Raw genomic sequence first — 18,066 nt, 5'->3', positions numbered from 1 at the left:
GGACGTTAATTAGAAAAATGGATCGATTTAGATAGGTTACACTCGAAAATGAAAAACAAGCCTCCTCTCCCTCTAACATTTAAAAAACTGCTCACACCTCAGACTGCCTCTGAAAACAAAACAAAGTAACGCAGCACAAGTGTTGCGCGATTGCAAAATTATAGTTTGGGTTTGGGATGAAAGCACTATGGCGCACAAAGGTGCTTTTGAAGCGTTAAATAGAACCTTAAAGATATCCGAGGGACCAACTTCACGATGGGAGGGGTCACGGTCTCATTAGCGGGCGACTTTCGTCAGACTTTGCCCGTAGTACCGAGAGGAACTCGAGCTGACGAAGTCAAAGCATGCATTAAGGCGTCAAATATTTGGCCTTTCATAAAAAAACTAAACATTACTGAGAACATGCGAGTTCATCTTAGGGATGACATGTGAGCTGGGGAATTCTCCGATCTTTTGCTTAAAATAGGGAATGGAGAGTATCCGACAACTGAGGGTAAAATTGTAATTCCACCAGAACTTGCGTCAGTTGTGTACACCGTTCAAGATCTTATAGCCCGAATTTACCCAGATGTCCAAAACCTGCTCGATAAACCCACGGAGTGGTTGTGTGAACAGGCTATTCTGACTCCTAAGAATGACCAAGATTCCGTTATTAACGACACTTTATTAAAGGAGTTCGAAGGCGCAGAATGCCAATACAGCTCTATGGACTCTGTAGTAAATACGGATGATGCTGTTCAGTATCCTGTAGAATTCTTGAATTCACTCAATCCGCCAGGACTCATAAACTTGTCCTTAAAGTGGGTGCTCCAGTGATGTTACTGCGCAATCTGAATCCTCTCAAGTTGTGCAACGGGACCAGGTTGCGTATAAAAGCGTTACACAAAAATGTGGTAGAGGCCACTGTCATTACTGGTTGCGCTAGGGGTGAATCAATGTACATACCTCGCATACCTCTTATACCATCTGATTATCCATTTGATTTTAAAAGGTTGCAGTTTCCCCTTAAGGTCTGTTTTGCAATGACCATTAATAAATCTCTGGGTTAGTCTTTGAAAACAGCAGGGATAGATCTAAGGGGGGACTGCTTATCACAACACACGGACAGTTTTACGTGGCTCGCTCCAGAGTGAGTTCGTCGAGCAGCTTGGTCATATTAGTACCTCAAGGCAAAACCAATAATGTTGTGTATAAGGAAGTACTAATAGGTACAGTGATTGTGAGTACATTTGCGCCGTCCCACTTGAGTCTCACTGTCAGGTCTGCTGGTACTGCCGCGGAGTATGCTGCCAAAATGAAGCATGCCAAGTACTCTACCCTGGAACCAACGTAGAGACTGCGGGACCTTGGCCTGTGGAGGAAAGGGACTTTGTAAGGGAATTTGGGTCGGCGGCTGAGGGACAGGGGGTGCGACCCTCGGTCCGGATCGTACCTGGTCCAACAGACCTCGTTGGCCGTTCAGCGCGGTAACGCTTCCAGCGTAATGGGGACATTTGAGCCAGGTACGATTCGTGACGGTTATTTTATTTAAACAAAAAAAAATGACGAGGCCTGTTCCGGATATCATCATTGATATTTTTGGGACGAAGCATGTTGCTGATTTGCATTTGTAGCCACCAGACGAAGCCTGCGTTGCGGATTTTTTACACGTAACTACATTATTTTTTAAGATTTTCTCAATTTCTGTATTTTTCTTAATGTAGTGTGCACATTTTTATTGTATTGTGTAAATAAATGATTAAAGTATAGGTACAGTCAGGGAATTTTAATGTATGTCACTTTTGAACTCTATGTAATGACATTCAAGTTCAAAAGTGACAAACATTCAAATTCCCTGACTGTAAAAAAGGCCAAGCTAAGCTAATAGACCGCGGGCCAGGAACAGATTTCCATAACCAATCGCCTCCCGGGCGAAAACTCGTATAGTGGTTAACGACTGTATGATGAACCCTCGTGAACGTCAGCTGCCGCTCCGTTGGTGGGTTGAGGAATGGCAGCAAATAAAGTCTATAATTTTTTTTTGTAATCGCGTCCCGCTTGATACTTTGTCAGTTGCTATTGTGAATGAACAAAATCGTCAGCCGATTGTATCGCCGTGGAAAGACCGTCAGCTGGGCACATGAACATGTGAAAAAGAAAATTATTTTCAGTCATCGGCGTCATCGCCTCCCGTTTGATACTTTGTCAGATGATAGTTTAGATGCTATTGTTAATAAAACAAATCGTCAGCCGGTTGTATCGCGGTGGTAAGACCGTGTTACGCATTTCGGTGGCTGTCATTGCTCAACCCACCAACGGAGCGGCAGCTGACGTTCACGAGGGTTCATCATACATAGCCGTTAACCGCTATACGAGTTTTCGCCCGGGAGGCTATATATAAGCTAAGGTGATATAAATTGGTATGGCTTTTTAAATAACAATAACAATAACAATGGCTTAGTATTCTTCTGCGCGTGCGAAGCCGCGGGCAAAAGCTAGTCACCCCATAAGACGTGTCACGTGTCTATCTAATCGACCCCGTTTCACGAATGTGTCGAAATCGGGTAGTTTTTGTTGATTTTCTCTAAACTAAGCGGGTAAAAATTAAAAATATGTATACAAAATTTAAGAACCAACTAATTACACTCATTATTATTTGTAAATCAGTGTAATTACACTCATACAAAAGATCACTTTTTTATAAAATATATATGAATTCATTGTTAAAATCTAGCTAGAAGTTCAAAATCGTGTTTATTCACCCCGGTTTACGATAACATGAAACTATACATATTAGGGCATGTAATATATCATTTTCGGATAAATTAAGGATGAGGAATCTAAATTTGGCCGTGCTAAATTAAATTAAATAAAAATTAAATTATCATTTAATTCATAGGCCAAGCAATAAGAAGGTATAGAGGGAAATGCTAGGAACACAATTTTTAACTTCGTAGCTTTGTTTGGACTAGTTAGGAGAAAAACATATCAAAAGTCCCCGACCGTAACCCTGGTGCTGAGGGGGAGAGGGGGGTTTGAAGGTTAAATTTTACGGTTTTCGATTATATCTCGAAAACTATGGGTCTGAGCGCCATGGCCACTTATACAAAATGGAAAGTGATTTAATTTGTTACAAGTTTTATTAGGTAATTTTTTTTTATCTTGTATAGTTTTTGAGATATCGGCTCTTGAAGTTTATTCAGGGCTCTCATTTTTATCGTGATTATCTACATCAGTAAAGCTGCTACGCCGGGTTTGGTAACGTTCGGCGGTTTAAGCGTAAAGAGGAGTTTTATAAAAAAACATTTTTTTTTAATTTTGTTTTTACTTAGGAATGGTGTCAATGTTAAATACCGTAAATAAATTCAGCACCCCCATTTATACGAAAACGATTTCAAACCCGGCCTAGCAGCTTTACTGATGTAGATAATCAAGATAAAAATGAGAGCCCTAAATAAACCTTCAAGAGCGGATATCTCAAAAACTATACAAGATATCGATAAACTTGACTGAATAAAACTTGTAACAAATTAAATCTCTTTTCATTTTGTATAAGTGGCCAAGTCACTCAGACGCATAGTTTCCGAGATATAATCGAAAAACCGAAAAATGGAACCTTCAAACCCCCCTCTCCCCCCCAGCACCAGGGTAACGGCCGGGGACTTTAACTGGTCCAAACAAAGCTAAGGAGTCAAAAATTGTGTTCCAAGCATTTTCCTCTATACCTTTTTTTGGGCATTTATTTCCTGGCCTATCAGGCATAATACACCCATATGTTAGTCACAGCTTACATAGCTAATAAAAATAATGTTAGTGCAATTACAAAACAAATTAACATGCAAATTAACTAATGATTAGGAGCTAACTTAGGGCTAGCTAGGACACAACCGGATGAGCCTTATAATTTAACACAACACAACAAATTATCATCATTTTGACTAGAAAATGCAACAAATAATTAAAACTCAACACAATACAATTCAAATTAAATAATTAAATTAAAAATTCAATAAATAAAATTCAATTATTATTAAAAATACAAGTATTCCGATATATAGGTATTCACATTTGTCAAATTTTATAAATTAAAAACACAAAGAATATTCAATAAATAATAAATGCTCATTAAGATAACGTTATCCGGAGTGTATTACCATTTATAATTTACAAAGCTGGAGTGGCTAAGCTAAGATTTGGATAAGCTAAGTGAATCTGCCCCCAGCGAGTTTTGGCTTGTAATTATTTTTGATGATGTGGCTTTTTCTATTAGTAACAAGTATGCAAAATTTCAGACCCCAAAACTTTATAGTTTTTTCTAGCCAGCCGATTTTGACGTGCGTCACGTATGTTGTGCGTATAGTGTGGTATAGTAATGACAATTATATGACATTAATTATTGGATATATATATATATATATATGTATTGCTATACAAAATCATAAATCATAAATATATTTATTTATAAACAGGTTTTCATAGGTCGTACCATTGTATAAAGGAGGTATCACTATGTTTAGCCATTAGGCATAAAAATATTGTACAGATGGTGCATGCATATTTACAAACTTAATCTATGAATAAAATTTAATAATTTACTTACCTACTTAATTAATATTCTATCTAAGTCAATTTACTATCTAAGCTTAATCCTAAAAAAATTGTCAAATCTGTCTCGTCAAAAAGATGCTCTTTATATTTTACAGTGAGTTTAGGTAATTTATCAACTCTTTGTTTAGAGCTCATTATTTTAGTTTTGTTTAAGTTTATGCGCGAATTATTCTTATTCAGCCAGTCAATTATGTCCTCTAAAGTTTTATTTATGGTAACTTCTAAAGCTAGCGGGTCATTTCCAGTAAATATAATCGTGCTATCGTCAGCGAAAAGTATCATAGAATGTTGTGTTATCCGTGGTAAATCATTTATATACATGAGAAAGAGTAATGGGCCTAGTACACTGCCTTGAGGCACTCCGTATTTAATCACTTTATGCTTCGACTTCGACTAAACACATATTTCAGTTTTCGATTTAGTACAAATTTTGTTGATTCTGACTATTTGCTTTCGTCCAGTTAAATAAGATTTTAACCCTTAAATGCATGATTTTTTGTGTAACTTTTTAATAAATTGAAATAGATGTGTCATTCTGTATAAAAGTAATAAATGTGATTTTGGATAGCTGCATATTGAGCCACGGACCATCAAATATACGATGCATATACATTTAAGGGTTAAGAGATCGTGAACGTTCCCGCGTATTATTTATTTAGTCGTATAATTTATTTAATAAAATATTATGATCCACAAATTCAAATGCTTTGGACATGTCCATGTATAAAGCACAGGCAGGTCGCTTATTATCAATTTCACTCATAATTTTATGTAAAAGATCGAAAATTGCCATATTAGTGGATTTGCCTTTTCTAGCCTTTTTGCTCTTCTGCAAACAAGTTATAAGCACGGAGAAAAGCCTCGGACAGACAGACAGACGGACGGACGGACATGGCAAAACTATAAAGGTTCCTAGTTGACTACGGAACCACGAAAACAGTAGCTGAAGCATTACAAAAGTAGTCACGCACCGTCTAAAATATCTTCAACTTTTTAATTAAAAGACGGAGGTTGAGATAAAAGAGCGGGGAGTTGGCTAACGAAAAAAATAAAATAAATCTCTAAGAGACATAATTAATTTATAAGAGATTCTTTTCAGTCAAAAATGTTTTTCGATGTACCTATTGTTTGCTTTCATTTTGAGCGGGAGGATCAAATACGTGGAAACACACTGTAAAGTAAGAAGGTAAGTATTCTTCTCGGGGCCGCGGCCGTATCAAAAAAAAACATTTCTAAAAGATGTAAGTACCTATTATAATCATTGTCATCGACAATTTTGAGTTTGCTTAAATAATGACTATTTTACCTTATTTCCTCGCATGTTTGGAGAAAAGCACTATAAATGCCTCAATTCGTGGATTCGTTATCTGTGTCGGACGACGCGAAGCTCATCTACGAATTGCCCTTTCCCGGCCTCTGCAATAATGTACTATTGCTCTATTTGCCCTAAGAATTCTCATACATATTAGGTCTAGATACGATATGGATCGGATATGTCAGTGTCAAAAGCGACATTATTGTTTGAAGAAACTTCACTTTTGGCACTGACATATCCGATTCATATCGTATCTAGAACTAATATTTGACGTATCTTAAAGTTCGAATCGGGCCATTAGTTACTATGTCTTATATATGTTTGGGTGGACCTTATTCGTCGAAAAAAAAACTATTTGCATATAGGGTCCAGTTTAAGGTGCGGTAGCGACAACTAAAATTTATTTAAAAATTCTGAAAAAAATACAATGGTTTTTTAGTGGTAGATTTCACATTATATGCGGGTGCCCCGTAGAAAATATAACTACGACGAAATATCATATACCACGTCTATGTCCTTCACCCTAATATTATGTAGATAAGACAAGTCATTCCTATCCTCATCTGATATTTGAATCAGATCAACAGGCCAATTCGAACGTACACTGATATACAATTAGTTACATTCAAATGATGTCATTTATTTATCATGCACTTTATAACTAAATGACATCATTCTGATTCGAATTGGCTTCCAAGAGATAAAACTTGCATAATAAATTGAGAAATTGCACAAAGATTGCCTCTATGAAAGAGGGGGAGGGTTTAATGATTAATAATAATTCAAACTATACTATACCCACTATATGAACACTATGCAAAAACTGTTAACATCAATTTCATATTAATTTTCTTGTAATTATAAACAACGGTTCCCACATCGGTCAAGTACAAAACTTTTAAACAATGGTATTTTAACGAGCAAAGTTAAATGGTAGGAAGTTTCTCTGGTCCTAGAGGGTAAGGACATTTTTAATACCTTCCTAAGTACGCCGATAAATTGAATTCAAATGGTACCTTTTACGGTTTTTTCATTTGGTAAAGCGGTTGTGCCTAGCGGTAAGAGCGTGCGACTTGCAATCCGGAGGTCGCGAGTTCAAACCCCGGCTCGTACCAATGAGTTTTTCAGAACTTATGTACGAAGTATCATTTGATATTTACCTACCAGTCGTTTTTAGGTGAAGGAAAACATCGTGAGGAAACCGGACCAATCCCAATAAGGCCTAGTTTACCCTCTGGGTTGGAAGGTCAGATGGTAATCGCTTTCGTAGAAACTGGTGCCTACACCAGGCTTCCATGCTGGCGGCACAGCCCAGCCGCTATCCCGATTGAAATAAGGGCGGCGCCCAATCTCGATCGCTTCACGTATTTTACGCCCTAGGTACAGGCGAGTCGCACTATCTTCGGTTTGACAATGCGAGATTACTGGTACGAGAAAAATGCTACGTACCACGTAATAATATTTAGCTTGAAGCTGTGCACCGAAGACAACGGTGGCAAGAATGACGGCAACGAACGCTCACCTGCACCCCGAGCTCTGCCTGTGAGGACGATCAGTGAACCACTACGAGGTCAGTACTTTATGCCATATGTTAGCTGTTATTGTTATTTATAGTGCAACATGCAAGTTGTCAACTCTTTAAAGTCGACACCTTTTGAAGAACTCCATTCTGTAATATCTTGAGGAAACCTCGGTAGGAAGGTACACTCCACAGCTGGGGCCCGTTTATCAAAAGCTTGTAGCTTGTAATATAAGTGGAAGTCCCTTTCTAACAAAAGCTGTCAAAAAGGCCCCTGGAATATTTACGGAAGGAACATCCTTTGAAACGGTTCGCATACAGTGGGGACTATTTGCATTACAGGGTGTCAAATACTGGCGTTTTTTGCTAGATACTTGATGTTTTTCTCTAAATTAAATTCAATTAACATTCCACTAACAAATTTAGCAAAAAAAACGCATATGTGTGAATAAAAACATCCAGAAACGCAGTTTGAAGACGTAACGTATTCCTTTAATTAAGTTTAGATAATCTTTCAAAACAACAACTGGTCAAAAATACCTAGCTAAAATTATAAGCCTACACACGAAATTCCATACAAAATAAAATAACATAAGAATTTCTTATCTTTCATACAAAATGTATGAAAGGTCTATGGCCAGGATTCAACGAGTGAACATATTGGAAATTGTTACAGGAACCCAAACCCCCGGCGACACCTGCCAAGTGTACTTCAGAGAGGACACACCGGCCATCCTGTCCAAGGCGGGCAGCAATTCCAACCTGTCCGTGCTGTCCATCTACTCGGCCCCGCCGCGGAACGCTCCCGACACCTCCGATAGCAGCAACCTGAGCGACGCGGACCTGCTGGAGGACTGCATACAGAAGGGGATCGCTAACGTATGTACTACGTCTGCCCAGAGTCCTTTACAGAGGATACACCGGCCATCCACACCAAGGCGGGCAGCAACTCCAACCTAATAATATTATGTACAGTTACCACCCTAAGATACAACATACAACAAGCATATTCAAACTGTTGAAGGACGTGCATCCATCCTCTCACAGAACCTCAACAATTCATCTAGCATTTTCCCAGCAAATAAATCACACTCGGGCGCTGATGCTAAGAGCGCATTCAGGAGGGGTAACGGGCGAACAAGTGGGGATTTTCTGCGAGACACGGTTCGCGATATCGGGCCTACAAGTAGACCGAGGCCGGAAATTGACTTGTCGGCGTAGGGACAAAAAGACGCAGTAATTGCATATACGCAACAAGCTGTCGTAAGGACCTTAAAATTTCGTCTTACTTACCTCTATAGAATATGTTCTAGGCTATCATGTAAAAACGAAACATCATGTAAAAACTTTTATCACAGTTCATTTTTAAACAGTTTGCCGAGTTTGCTTATTGTAAATTGACCATCTTTGTACCATATTCTATGAAATAAACATTTGTATTTGTAACCATTTACACAAATCCGACCAGCATTTCTGCATTTTCATATTTAATTCGTGTTCAGTGCGAGCTTTAATAACGATGCTCTGTATCGTCAGCATTAGGATACGCTGTTCCAGTGGTAATACAGTGTGGTAAATCATTAATGAATATAATAAAAAGTAGAGGGCCTCCCTTGTGGGACGCCATATTGATTGAAATATACTCTTGAGTTTTTCTGATCTCAACATACTGGGAACGTTTAGTGAGGTATGAATTTAACAGATTCCAAGCTGTACCACGTACACCGTATGATTCCAAATTAATTTTGTATCAAGAAAAAACGTCTGCGGACGATGCTATTAAGCTTAGAAATAAATTAAAAGCGGAAAAATTCACTGTCTTGGGTGGGACCTGAACCCACGACCACTGGATCACTAGTACAGTGCTCTACCATCTGAGCCACCAATCGATTTGTATGATTCCAGTTTTGTGAGGAGTATTTCGTGATCAACATAATCAAATGCCTTGGTAAGATCACAGAATACCCCTCCACAATAGTATCCGTCATTAAGTGCCAGCATTACTTCAGTGACTAAATTAATAACTGCAGTTGAAGTATTCTTATTAGTTCTAAAACCATACTGACCATACTTATTCTCGTAAGCCATTTCTATTAACGTGTTTTTCCAACCTGACAGACAAACATTTCTCAAAAACCTTAGATAATACTGAAAGAAATATGAAATGTGATATAGGGCGAAAACTGTTAACATCAGACTTACATGCCTTTTTATGAATTGCAATTACTTTTGCTCTTTTAAGCTGAGATGGGAAGATACCTTGTGCTATACTTTCGTTAGACAATGCAGAGAGGAATACATAGAAGATTTATGTTACTTTTGATCATTGCAGTGTTTAAATCGTCATGGCCTCGAGCGTTGCTGTTTTTAAGATTTTTGAAAGTAAATGTCTTAAAATCTAAGTTTTCTTTACTAGCTACAGCTTTACCCACGTTTACAAATAAATTATTAAAAATGCTAGCTATTTTTCCTCTGCTCACTACAGTGTATTTGGAATTGAAATCATGTTACGATCGATTAAAGAAACGAAATAGTTAAAATATATTTATCTGTTAATTAACTGTGAAGAAAGCATATGTTGATTTTTAGGGTTCCGTACCTCAAAAGGAAAAAACGGAACTCTTATAGGATCACTCGTGCGTCTCTGTCTGTCTGTCTGTCTGTCCGTCTGTCACAGCCTATTTTCTCCGAAAGTACTGGACCAATTAAGTTGAAATTTGGTATACATATGTAAGTTTGTGACCCAAAGACGGACATGTAACGTAAACAAATGAATTTTAAACACGGGGCCACTTTTGGAGGGTAAATGAGAAAATAAAAAAAATAAACTTTTTCAAACTATATCGTGTTACATATCAAATGAAAGAGTTCATTGTGAGAATCTCAAATATATTTTTTTATGATTTTATGATAAACAGTTTAGAAGTTATTCAAGAAAATAGGCAAAAAATTACCATTCCCCCCTTTATCTCCGAAACTACTGGGTCTAAAATTTTGAAAAAAATACACAAAATAGATCTTTACCTATAGATCACAGGAAAACCTATTAGAAATTTGCAGTTACGCGTGAGTCGAACTTAATTACTTAGTTTTTGATCCGACCCGACCCCTACGGGGTTTTTAAAGACATTTCACTCACGTTTCACATAAAAAATACATTGATTTAATGTAATGTACGGAGCCATTGGAACGCGAGTTCGACTCGCACTTGGCCGGTTTTTTTTTAATATTCAAGGTTTTTTTTATATAGCGTCCCGGAAAATATATAATTTACATTTCTACATAATTATTATAATAAGATATAATGAAGTATCTGAAGATATAATGAAGTATCTGAAGCCAAGTCCCTTAACAAGGTTGATGCTTACTTTACCTTAATTGTATCATTATATCGACCTGGTATAACAGAGAGGTAACGCGTAATGTGTCGTGTGAGAGATACATCATACATGCCGCAGGCGGAGCTTTTAGACGTGGTAATCTTTTAATATATTTAGGGCATAATATGTGCCATTTTCAACCAAAAGGGTACTTATTGTCGCTTGTCAGTAAGGCGCTATTTCCTAGCTTCAATTAGAAATCAACCTTATCGGCAAGCGACAATGTGGTACCTTTTGATTGAAAACGTCACATATGAAAACAACCTTGAACAAAATACAGTTAGCAAACAAACAAATAAAGACGTATAAAACTACAAACTAACAATATAATATAAATAAATATTATGGAATAGAATAGAATAGAAATATATAATATATAAATACTTAAATACATAGAAAACACCCATGACTGAGGAACAAATATCTGTGCTCATCACACAAATAAATGCTCTTACCGGGATTCGAACCCAGGACCACCGGCTTCACAGGCAGGGTTACTACCCACTAGGCCAGACCGGTCGTCGAAATATATTGTTCACATATTGTTGTTGTTAGTCTGTAGTTTTATACGTCTTTATTTGTTCATAATCACACGTTCGATTTGTTTGATGTTTAATAAAACCACTATTTTTGTCTGTAGGGTGCGCCAAATAAATTTCAATTCATTCAATTCTATGTTAGTATAACAAAAAAAATATTATTTTTGATTATGTAATGTTTAGCGAAATAGGGAACAGAGGAAATATATTTATTAAGAGTCCCCAGCAAGCTCGGTACTCCATACAAACGTATTTACGCTCTCATTTTAAAACGACCAGCTAGAGTGCTCTGAAACTTTGTACTTGCAATAGGATAAGGTATATCTAGTACTGTAATTATTTTATGTAAGTTCAGATACCATAGTTAAAAAAATACAGCGAATTTAATTGTTTCATACAAAACTTGTTTTTGCTCTATTTAGTTTGTTTTGTAAACTGGAGCTATATAAACTAATTACAGGACTAGATATACCTCATGTCATTGTACGTGCAAAGTTTCATTACAATCCAAGACGTAGTTTTAAAATGAGAATGAAACTCCCTTTGTATGGGAAGGTAAAATTCGGCCGAGCTTGCTGGGGACTTAAGTGTTCATTCGGTAAGGATGTTTCTTTTATCTAAATTCTATTATCGTTTATCGGATTCAGTCAATCGTGATCGTGGTTCAGCAATTTATTTCATTATTCAGTAAATAAAGAAAGCACGCATTTCCTACCCCTTACCTTTGTGTAATCGAATATTTGGCCACGCTCTAGGCCGAAGCGCCGAATATTCGGAAAAAATATGTGCACATTTGAGTCATATTTATTGTAAAAACGTTCGCCTACAAAATAAAACGTTTGTTAAGATTTAACTTTTGTTGCCGAGTAGTAGGTACTGCATGTAATTAGTAATTACAGTCAAGCAAGTCTAGCTTATGATAAAAACCGGACAAGTGCTAGTCGGACTCGCCCACCGAGGGTTCCGTACTTTTTAGTATTTCTTGTTATAGCGGCAACATAAATACATCATCTGTGAAAATTTCAACTGCCTATAATAATAATAATAATAATAAAGCCATTTATTCCCACAAAAACATAAAATTTAGGCAAAACAATTACAACCAAAAGAAAAATTAAAAGAAATTTTATAAAATCGATTATCATCAATTACCTAAAGCTACTTAATCATAACTTATCTACTTATATTATATCATGCAATTTTTCAAAATATTATTGATTCCTTTTTTTTTTATACAATCTATGTACAAATTAATAATTACACATTTAAAACAATTTAATGATTAAACATTTTATATAGGTACTTTTGCATAGTTTTACTTTGAGAATTATCAATTACTTTAGATTATAATTTATTCAAGCATCTTTATTTTCATTTTGCTTTTAATTTATTCGTGTAAATAAACATAGTTGTTAAGTTTTGAAATAAATTATTATAGTTATGTATTTCATTATATAAGCATATTAAAATTTACATTAAATTATGTTATGTACTTACTAAGAATGAATATTAGTAATATTATTTAATCAGTACATCAAGAATTGCAATAGGAATATAAAGTTAAAATTGCAAAATAATTAAAATAAATTATAACAAATAAGTACTAATTATTTTAAAACGTAAAATATAAAAATAAAATTAACTAAAGTTTTTGGGGACCCAATTCTGGGTAAAGGCCTCCTCCATGCATGACCACAATTTCCTATCTTGCGCGAGTCTAGTCCAGGTGCCGCCGGCGAACTCCTCGATGTCGTCTCTCCAGCGTCTGCGCGGGTGGCCCTTGCGGGCCCTGCGCCGCGACTCGTCTACTGCCTGTTAGGTATCACGGTTCATGAAATACGGCTTGGTGACAGACAGACAGGCGGACAGCGGGGTCTTAGTAATAAGGTCCCGTTTTTTTTTACCCTTTGGGTACGGAACCCTAAAAGCAAGTGTGTGCGTGTAATCTTTACGCGCGATTGAAGTAAAACTTTTTAACAATTTTTTTTTCGGCCTGTACCGGTTGCGCCACATTAAGTACTATTTTTCAGATCTAAAAAACTGGCAACACAAAATGTCATCAAATGTCTTTGAAAAGATAACGCGAGTCTAATAGTTATTTGAAAAAATAATCAAAATAGTTTCGTTCATGTGTCAGCTGAGGGCCTACCGCGAACAACGTAGTTCGCAAATTCTACTCCTATTTGTGGTAGGCTCGCCGTACGTTCGTTAGTACCGTCAAAGATAGATATAACTCCGTAATAGATGGATACAGTCTAAGGAAAAAACGTGCCTCGAAAATCAAGAAAATTTGATTCTCGTTCAGAGGGCGCTACTAGCTTTGGCTTACTGTCGTATAGATGGCGTTGACGGTTTCGTTTGTTATTTAACAATTTTAACGCATATCAGTGAAAGAACATAGGTCAAAATCATAAAAATAATTAATGCAAATAAATAAATCATTTATCCATATTTAAATACATTTTATCGTATTTTTATAAATATTTATTTTTAGTTTTAAAGTGTGTCGACAGATGGCAGTGAATTTACTGGGGTTACAAAATTTACTATGACAGTACCGCTCTAGTATAAGTTACTCTATGGTACCGTACCGCCGGGCGCGATGCGGTAGTCTGTTACGGAGGTAGGTCAGTTTTATTCCGTTTCTGCACCCATAAAGTTTGACAATTAATAATGACAATACTTTGTGACAGATTACATAATTTGTTACTCAGTATAATAACTAATATTTTTCTGAGGTTATTATGTTACAATCTAAATACGCGATAAATGTTGTGGATATAATGTTGGTCAAGCAAATCTCGTCAGTAGAAAAAGGCGCAAAATTCAAATTTTCTATGGGACGATATCCCTTAGCGCCTACATTTTTTAAATTTGCCGCCGTTTTCTACTGACAAGATTTGCTTGACCAACTTTATGTTGCCGATTCAAAACCTTTTAATTTAATATAATCTTCAATTTGAGGAACTCGAGTGTACCGTACCGACACCGACAACCAATTTCAAATGTTTGACAGGTCAATAAAATTGGTAGGAACAGTTTGTATTTGTATGGAAAAACTAAATTGTTTGTTTCTACTATCTTTCTCTGAATTTTTCAATATATTCTCACCGTTTAAAAAACGTCCGAGTAAGGTGGCAAAGCAAAATAGGTTTTGTAATATTTGTAATTTTTCTAAATAAAATACGTTGCTTGACTCAGTTTTGATGTTTGTCTGAGCGTTACTTCCGTCAGAAAAAAAATCTTGAGTTACCCTCTAGTCGCGCCTAAAGAAGTTTTAATTCAATAATAAAAATTTAATAATCACCAAATGCCCAAGAAATGTTGTTCATTTACAATATTTACCAAGAATACATTTTAAATAAGTATTAAATAAAATGGATTGCAGTAGGTACGTTTTTAATAATTCTGCAATTAATATACAAGGTAAAAATGTCACTATCTTGGTTCTTTTGGACTTCAGTAGCGCTTTTAACACTGTGGACTTTGATATACTTCTCGCATTTCTTAATAGACTTAATGTTTCTTCTACATCTCTGTCCTGGTTCCGTAGTTACCTCTTTGGGAGACGGCAGCGAGTTCGGGTTGATGACAAGGTTTCCGAATGGACTCAACTTTCGGCCGGTGTCCCTCAAGGAGGTGTACTATCTCCTCTACTCTTTTCTATTTTTATTGATAGCATAACCAAAAATTTGCATTCGTCATACCACCTTTATGCAGACGATTTACAGCTCTATTCAGCGTCCAACCTTGATGACATCAGTTCTCTTGTTAGCCAAATTAACTCCGACTTGGAATCAATCCGTGTGTGGGCATCATCCTTCGGGCTGAAAATTAACACCACAAAGTCGCAGGCGATAATCATTGGTAGTCCTTACTCCATCTCCAAGATGTCTTACCAGGTCTTGCCAGATATTATGTTCGACGGAACTCCTATTCCTTTCTCTTCTACTGTCAAGAACCTTGGTATTACTATGGACCAGACGCTCTCATGGGATCCTCATGTCTCTGAAATCAGCCGAAAGATTTTTGCTTCTCTCCATTCCCTCAGGCGCCTGCAGAATTTCCTCCCGCTTCCGACGAAAATTATGTTGGCTCAGTCTCTTCTACTTCCGCTTCTCGATTACGCCGATATTGCGTTTCTCGATCTGAGACAGGAACTGCTTGACAAGCTTGAACGTCTGCAGAATATGTGCATAAGATTTGTATTCGGTCTAAGGAAATACGATCATGTTTCCCTATTTCGTAATCAACTTAAATGGCTTCCCATCCGCCGTCGCAGGGATCTGCATATTCTTTCTCTTCTTTTTAATGTTCTTTTTATTCCTTCTTCTCCGGTCTATCTCTCACAAAAATTCAAATTTATGGCAGATGGTAGTGGCCATCGCCTTCGATCGAGTGCAAATCTTGCACTGGCAACACCTCATCACAAATCTAGTGCATATGGTAAATCTTTTGCGGTACGAGCGGTTCAGCTTTGGAATGAGTTGTCTCCCTCCTTAAGGAAATCGCGGTCCGTTGCATCGCTTAAGGGGCAGTTAAGGAAACTGTGGCTATCGGACCAGAATTAACTGTTTGTGACTATGGATGTATATTTATTTTATAAAACGTAGGTATTATATATATTTGTTATACTGTTACTTCAAATTTTTATCTTATTTTATTTATTTTCGCCCTCTTTTATAAATTTATTGACTTTCCTCTAGTCTATTGTACGCAGTGCTATATTTGTCTACCGTTCTTCATCAATTCTCATCTACTCAAAGGTTAACTGGAAGAAATCCCTTAAAGGGATAAGTTCGCCTTTGTACTGCCTATTTCTGTGCCATATTTGTGTTCTATGTCTTTGTACAATAAAGAGTTTATACATACATACATACATACATACAAGGTGTAATAAGTATTCGGCTGAATACTGAAATTTCGGTTAAGTGGCCGAATACGCCGAATACCGAATAGTTGCCGAATATTCGTAGCATTTGTACTTTTTATTGGTAAAGTATTGGTAAGTGTCATTATATTTGTAGCCGTTCTAATATCGTTCTATAATGTTTAAAAGTTCACCGTAAGTATTATGTAAGGGTATAGTATAAACGGGAAGTCGCTATATTAGTTATTTACGATACAAGTGCGGAAAAGAGGAAATTCGAAACGAGTGGCGATAAATTAAAACACGACCGCAGGGAGTGTTTTAAATCGACACGAGTTGCGAATTACCTTTTCGCACGTGTATCGTACAACGTTTTACAGTACATATGGCCCTTTAAACTTTCGACATATGCACGAAAAGTGCTCTTTTACGCACTAGTGCGAGAAAGCAGCACCACATGTACTGTAATAGTACATTATGATACAAGTGTGCTAAGTTGGTCATCACACACGAGGAGATATTGTGCGCGCGAGCTATAAGCGAGCGCGCAATAAGAAAGCCGATGTGTGTAATGACCAATGCACACGCGTTTCATACGACGTTTTTCAACACACTTGTGAGAAAAAAAACAAACTCATATTAATCAAATTTTAATAGTTAAAACAGTTAGTATTGTGTTGCATCTGTCATACTGCCGGCCGCCCCTCGCCCCCACGAGTGCTCGCCCCGGCCGCGGGTGGCGCGGCTGGCGGGCCGGTCGGGCGCGCCGGTGCCCGCCAGTCTGACCAATTAAAGAAGGCTCCCTTTCCATGCATATTATTAGCAATCAGTTACCTTTTTAACTCAGTCGGATAATATAATGAAAAAGCACGAGTGGAATAATACACTGAAAGAGCACGCGTGTTTAATATCTAGGATTATGAGCCAAAAATCGGTGGAATAAAAACGTCGTTTTGAGCAAGTGTGTTGAAAAGTTTATTTAGAGCGAAAAGAAACCTCTTATCGAAATAGTTTTCTACAGTTACAGTATAGCCACAGAATAAGTAATAGTATTGTATAGCCACAGAAAAAGTATCAGTATTGTATAGCGTACGTCGACGCGCGATCTCAAGCGATCCACGTCAGATAACAGTTTGCTTAGAACTAGGTTTAGACCCCAAGCGGCACAAGTTCCTTCATGAAGTCAGTAGGTATACACTCGCAATGCGGTCAAGTAGGATTATTTGCAAACACTCGTTGCCGAGCATAGACTCGACCAACTTTTTTCATTTGATTTTCAATGGAGTTCAGTTGGAACTTATACGTACACTACTTGTACTTGAGGCCGTTCAGCTGCAACTACGGCGACTGGAATCTAGTTCGCGTTTTGAACTTGAACAGAACTAGAAAGAATCAATTTCAGTCGCTAGCACAGTGATCTTAGTTTTAATTGGGTTTTCCCGGATTTTCGTAATTTAGGACGGCGTCGCTACATTTGAACAAAATGCCAACAGCCACGGTGTGTATTCGAACGTGTTGAGTCTCGCTCAAAATGTGTATATACTTACTCGTACTATAGCACATGTCATTTATATGAGCGGTTTCCCTTAGAGATTGACACGAGGATTTACCTACAGCAGAATATTATCACGAAAGGCTTGTTTATAGGTATATACGGCAAATAACCTCGGAATATATAGTAATTTCTATCACTCTTGTGTCTTATTCTCGGAAGAACAGACTTATGCGAGTGTTAGGGATTCATAACTGAGAAACAAACTTTAGTACCAACTTATTCCATTTATTGATAAACTTCTTGTCTCAGAACGTAAATAACTAGTCGTATTTAGGTATTTTATGTACTCGAACCATTTAAT

General features: G+C 37.0%; 1 protein-coding gene and 1 long non-coding RNA gene across 2 annotated transcripts in view; both read left to right on the top strand.

The window, feature by feature from the left end:
• Positions 1-18,066, top strand: part of LOC134741106 (uncharacterized) — an 82,968-nt gene that overhangs the window by 8,764 nt on the left and 56,138 nt on the right. The gene's annotated exons all lie outside the window — the stretch shown is intronic.
• Positions 7,316-8,642, top strand: LOC134740862 (uncharacterized). Its single transcript, XM_063673514.1, has 3 exons — positions 7,316-7,472; positions 8,098-8,300; positions 8,469-8,642. The coding sequence occupies exons 1-3, from the start codon at positions 7,316-7,318 to the stop codon at positions 8,640-8,642; spliced, it is 534 nt and encodes a 177-aa protein (XP_063529584.1).

This window comes from Cydia strobilella, chromosome 4 (assembly GCF_947568885.1).
Source record: "Cydia strobilella chromosome 4, ilCydStro3.1, whole genome shotgun sequence".
NCBI classification, from domain to species: Eukaryota; Metazoa; Arthropoda; class Insecta; order Lepidoptera; family Tortricidae; genus Cydia; species Cydia strobilella.
This window is presented reverse-complemented; position numbering and strand designations above follow the sequence as displayed.